A 4,789-nucleotide genomic window follows, 5' to 3' on the forward strand; every position below is an offset into this window, starting at 1 on the left:
TTTTTTGGGCAGTGTAGAGTAGTGCGTAGCGCTTGTTGTTTCGCCGATCACAAATGCAGACATGGTTTTATGTTTACACGTTGCGATACAACGCAATGCATAAAAAGACAGTATAAGTCATTATAATCAGTAATTATGTCCCCACTGGATGCAACAAATGCCTCGTTCATAATGGGTTTTATTGGTTTTGTCTCGTCGCGCTGGGACACGGCATCACAGTATGGTAAGGGGCGTAACATTTCCGTCACACGCTTGAGGTATTCGGCCAATCACAACACACTGGATAGCTGGCCAATCAGCGTACACCTCGCTTTTCAGAACGATGAGCTTTGTAAAAATCTACGCGTTTCAGAAAGGCGGGGCATAGAGGAGAAACAATAATGTACAGTATGTGGAAAATAATGTGTTTTTTTAACCTTAAACCGCATAAACACATTTCATTACACCAAATACACCAAATAATGTTCTTTTTTGCAACGTCATATGACCCCTTTAATGTACACAGTATACACACATATGTAAACAAAAATGTTTATTTTGGATGCGATTAATCGTTTGACAGCACTAGTAAAAATATTTTACAACATTAATGTTTTTACATTATTTTTTATTAAAAAATGCAGCCTTGGTGAGCTTTTTTTAATGTGAGGATGGAATTAATTACTCACTTTAGGCCCAGTTGGTCCTTGCCATCCGCTTGGTCCCTGTCGTCCTGGGAGACCAGGAGGGCCAGTGCGTCCCTGTAACACAAACAGCATCATTTTACACTCAGAGAGAAATATACATTTAAAAGTACTGTAAGCTTTAAATCAGCTCCATATATCCTTGCATATTGGCAGATTTCACTGAAATTAATGTCTTGATAAAGTGTTCTTGGCTTAATAAACGTCCAATCTTCTATGGCTTAAAAACGTCCAAACGTCCAATCTTTTTGCATGCTCAGATTGCTGACATTATTTTGGCTGATATATCTTTAGTGCACAGGTTTTGGCTGTCTAATGCAGTGGCTCAGAGCAGTTATACAAAATAAAATGATTAGGACGATTAACGATTTTAATTAAAACGTAATTTAATTACACAAATTCATTAAGTATTAATTGATAAAATAGTCCCTGATATAACAGAACTTGATATATTATGAGTTTTAGCACAGATGGAAATACTGTATTGGTCAATTTTTTTTTTTTTTTTAGTAATTCTAGTATTACCACTTAATTTTTTTTCAGTTATTGCCAAGGCAACATTTCTTAAACTTTTTTTAAGTTTAAGTTTTTCATCAGTCAATAAATGTTTATTTATAGAGCACATTTAAGCACAACCAAAGTAGACCAAAGCACTGTACAATGAATAAAATAATCAAAAGGTAACAATAATGAATTTAAAGGGAACAATATATAGAAATAAAAACAAAATATGTAATAGACAATCATCAATCTACAAGAGACACCCAAAATAACATACTTAATTAATATTAAAATCCAGGGAGAAAAAAAATGTCTAAAGAAAGATCTCAAATGCAGTGATGGATGGAACCTGTCTTATGTGAATAGAGCAAAAGTGCAATCACCTCGATTTTTAAGTTTTACTCTGGGCACAGTGAGTAGGCCAAGGTCACATGATCTTAAGGTTCTAGAAGAAGTATACAGGAGCAAGTATTGAGGTGCCAGGTATTGAGGGCTTTGTAGACAAATAAGAGTTAATTTATACTTGACAGGGAGCAAGTAAAGACATTAAAATATGTAATGTGGTTATATTTGCACATCCCTTTGAGCAGTCCAGCTGCAGACAGGAAATGGAAGCTTGAGTAATGCCATAATACAGTATTACAGTATTCAAGCAAAGATGTTTCAAAGGCCTGGATTGCAGTTTCAATTGCTCATGAATGAAAAGATCTTAACTTTAGTAAGAAGGTTAATCAATGTCTCTTGTTAATCAATGTTAATCAATGTTGATAAAAACATGACTTGACAACAGCAGTGAACTTTAAGCTGCATTCAAATAGGATGGCCAAATTTCTGGCACACTGCATATTTTATAGTATAAAAATGTCAAGATAAAAAAAAAATGTATCTTTGGGCCAAACATAATAATTTTGTATTTCTTTTAATTTAGATTAGGAAAAAATAGCTTAAAACATAGCTTAATTTCTATAAGCATTCTAACAGTGGCTGAAGAGAGTGTTTATTGTTAAGCTATAACGTAAGATAGATTTGTGTGTTGTCGGCATATAGATAAAAAGACACGCCATATTTATCAAAAACAGAAACTGGGGGAGCATAAACAGGGAAAACAACACAGGTCCAAGAATTGATCCCTGCGGAACACCGCAACCAAAAGGTATATGTTTGAAGATGAGTGATGCCTCAGACCAGGGAAGTTCAGTCCTAGAGACTGAGAGACATTGATTAGCTTGTTCAGGTGTGTTTAATTAGGGTTGGAGCTAAACTCTGCAGGACAGCGACTCTCTAGGACAGAAGTTGCCTACCCCTGCCCCAGACGAACCTATTTGACAAATCAGAGTGTAACCACTATAATACAGTAACACCCACACAAGTCTCCAGCAGGGACAGAGTATGTCATTGCGGACCAAATCAAATGTAGCACTTGGCTCTAAAAGGAGAGCCATGTATTTCCCTGAATCAGTCATGAAAATTCTTCTTATATTTTATTTCATTTAAGCTTTGAATTACAGAAAATTAGTTAACGATAACAACATTAATACAGTACATCAGAAATGTCCCTTTTCCAACGCATCTAATGCATGTAACACCTAAAGACGATTGGCTGCTCAATTGCAGGGCAGTAAGGACAAGGTGAGGACAACATGTCTTCTGAGTGCTCTGAGGGACAAAACAGCCATCAGAAGAGATGGAGAGAGAAAGAGAACAAACCAAACCAAGCCCCATCAGTCTCCTGGCTTTAATTAAATTATGTGCTAAGGGCAGGAGCCGGGCATTGTGGGAGAGCAAATGATTTATTGGGCTGCCCCAGCACTAAGCTAAATTACTATGCAATGCTGCAAAGCTTCCTACACCAGCAGCACTCCAGCCTCAGTGTCTGTTTGGAGTAAAACAATTCACCAGCACACCCAAAATCCTGTGCAGCAGTTTAGTGGCTTCTCGGTTTACCCGCAGCCCCGCTGTAGGTATTACTGACTCTGGTCCCAAATGACTTCCAGGAAACCACACAAGCCCACAATGTGATTGTGGGACAAGTGCCATGGGGATATTCCATTGTGGATTGAACCTAATGATGGTGACCACAAGCGTCCCCTGATGTTTAGCTCTCTGCTGCTTATAACATACAGAAGATCATGTGGAATCATGTGACCTGTGTATCTGTGTCAAGGTTGCGCTTGTTATGAATTTCCTTCCGCTCATGTTATGCTGCAGCTGTAAAAGTGTGTGCATCTCTCATTCCTTCTTCTTCCCTTTTTTCAAAGTAAATCCACTTATTGGAAAACAGAGGACAGTGAGTCTCACCTTTTGTCCGGGTCTTCCAATTTCACCCTAGCAACATAAAGGAGGGGAGGAGGGAACAAATCAGTTCATCTATGTGTTACAGTATACACAGTCTTGGGTGTCACTGAATAGTTTATAAAGGAATAGTTAATAAAGTTATAATTTCTTGAGTCATAATTTCAAAAGAAGACATTTTTAATAAAGTTTCAGCAGTTTTTAGCAAAAACAGTTAAAAATTTCTTCAAAAGATCTTCTTTTGTATTTTCTGAGCCTGGTTCAGTGTTAGTACCTAGTTATTACACAGTTATTATAATTACTATAATAAGTACATAGTATGTACATGCTGATTAGGACTGTAAAATAAAGTGCAACCATAACAAGAATCTTATTTGCTTCCTTAACTCACTGGACCACTTAGTCAGCCTCATTTCTCTTTCGTTTCGTTCTTAACCACTTTTCATGCTGTTGTACGTTTGTATTATATTTACATAAGTATGTGTCGTACCTTATCTCCCTTTGGTCCCGGCAGTCCAGCAGGACCCTGATCATAAAACAAACATAACTGTTTAATGCTTATCCAAAACATCTGGCTAAAGCCACAGCAACCATATATATTTATTTTGACAAAGAGTGCTTACTAGAACTTATAACTGTTGTGAGCAAGTAATTTTAATGCCAAAATAATGACAAACAGGTTTACCAAATACTTCTCCTGCCTTCTATTGGTTGACACAAAAATGATAGCCCCTCCTCAAACTCACTTCACTGATTGCTATGATTTTTGCTGTGTCAGGCGGAGTGACAAAACAATGATCAAAGCACCACAGAGCCACAGTATTTATACTTTTTGAGGAAATCAGCCTATGAATGGCTTCCTAATAGTTGGAAAATGTTTTAATGAAAAAATTATGCACTGCACCTCTAAAATTATCATCGCTGTTGCAAACTTCAGTGTTACAAAAGGATGCATAAATAATGTTTTTGGCTGACAATCTCAATAATATTCGCTACACAATTGATAACCTATGACAGAGATCAAACTGTACTGAGATTTGACTGAACTTGTGGGGTTTTGAGAGTCTGTGGGTGTCTCTCTTGGGGTTGTTTCTAAGAATGGTACGGTGGAGCAGAGGCTGGCAATGGAAAAAGGTCTATTTCCATCTGCTCTAAATGTGGCGCGTTAATGGCCTGCTGTGTCGTGGGGGGCCAAACTGGTCACATCCGTGTCACTACAGAAAGACGTCTGGGGAACTCACACGGGTCTCACATGCTGAGAGGGTTACGAAGGCTAATTACAGAGCTGGAACTGACCATTGTGACAACCCAAT

At 37.6% G+C, this 4,789-nt stretch overlaps 1 protein-coding gene across 1 annotated transcript in view; it reads right to left on the reverse strand.

Annotated features, from left to right (window-relative positions):
• Positions 1–4,789, reverse strand: part of LOC107685587 (acetylcholinesterase collagenic tail peptide-like) — a 30,787-nt gene that overhangs the window by 18,688 nt on the left and 7,310 nt on the right. The window contains exons 6-8 of the mRNA XM_016482235.1: positions 3,967–4,002; positions 3,483–3,509; positions 669–740 (exon numbers count right to left, since the gene is read on the reverse strand). Coding sequence (XP_016337721.1) covers positions 669–740; positions 3,483–3,509; positions 3,967–4,002 — 135 coding nt within the window. The remainder of the gene's footprint in view (positions 1–668; positions 741–3,482; positions 3,510–3,966; positions 4,003–4,789) is intronic.

Source organism: Sinocyclocheilus anshuiensis, unplaced genomic scaffold (genome assembly GCF_001515605.1).
Source record: "Sinocyclocheilus anshuiensis isolate Anshui unplaced genomic scaffold, SAMN03320099.WGS_v1.1 scaffold185, whole genome shotgun sequence".
NCBI lineage: Eukaryota > Metazoa > Chordata > Actinopteri > Cypriniformes > Cyprinidae > Sinocyclocheilus > Sinocyclocheilus anshuiensis.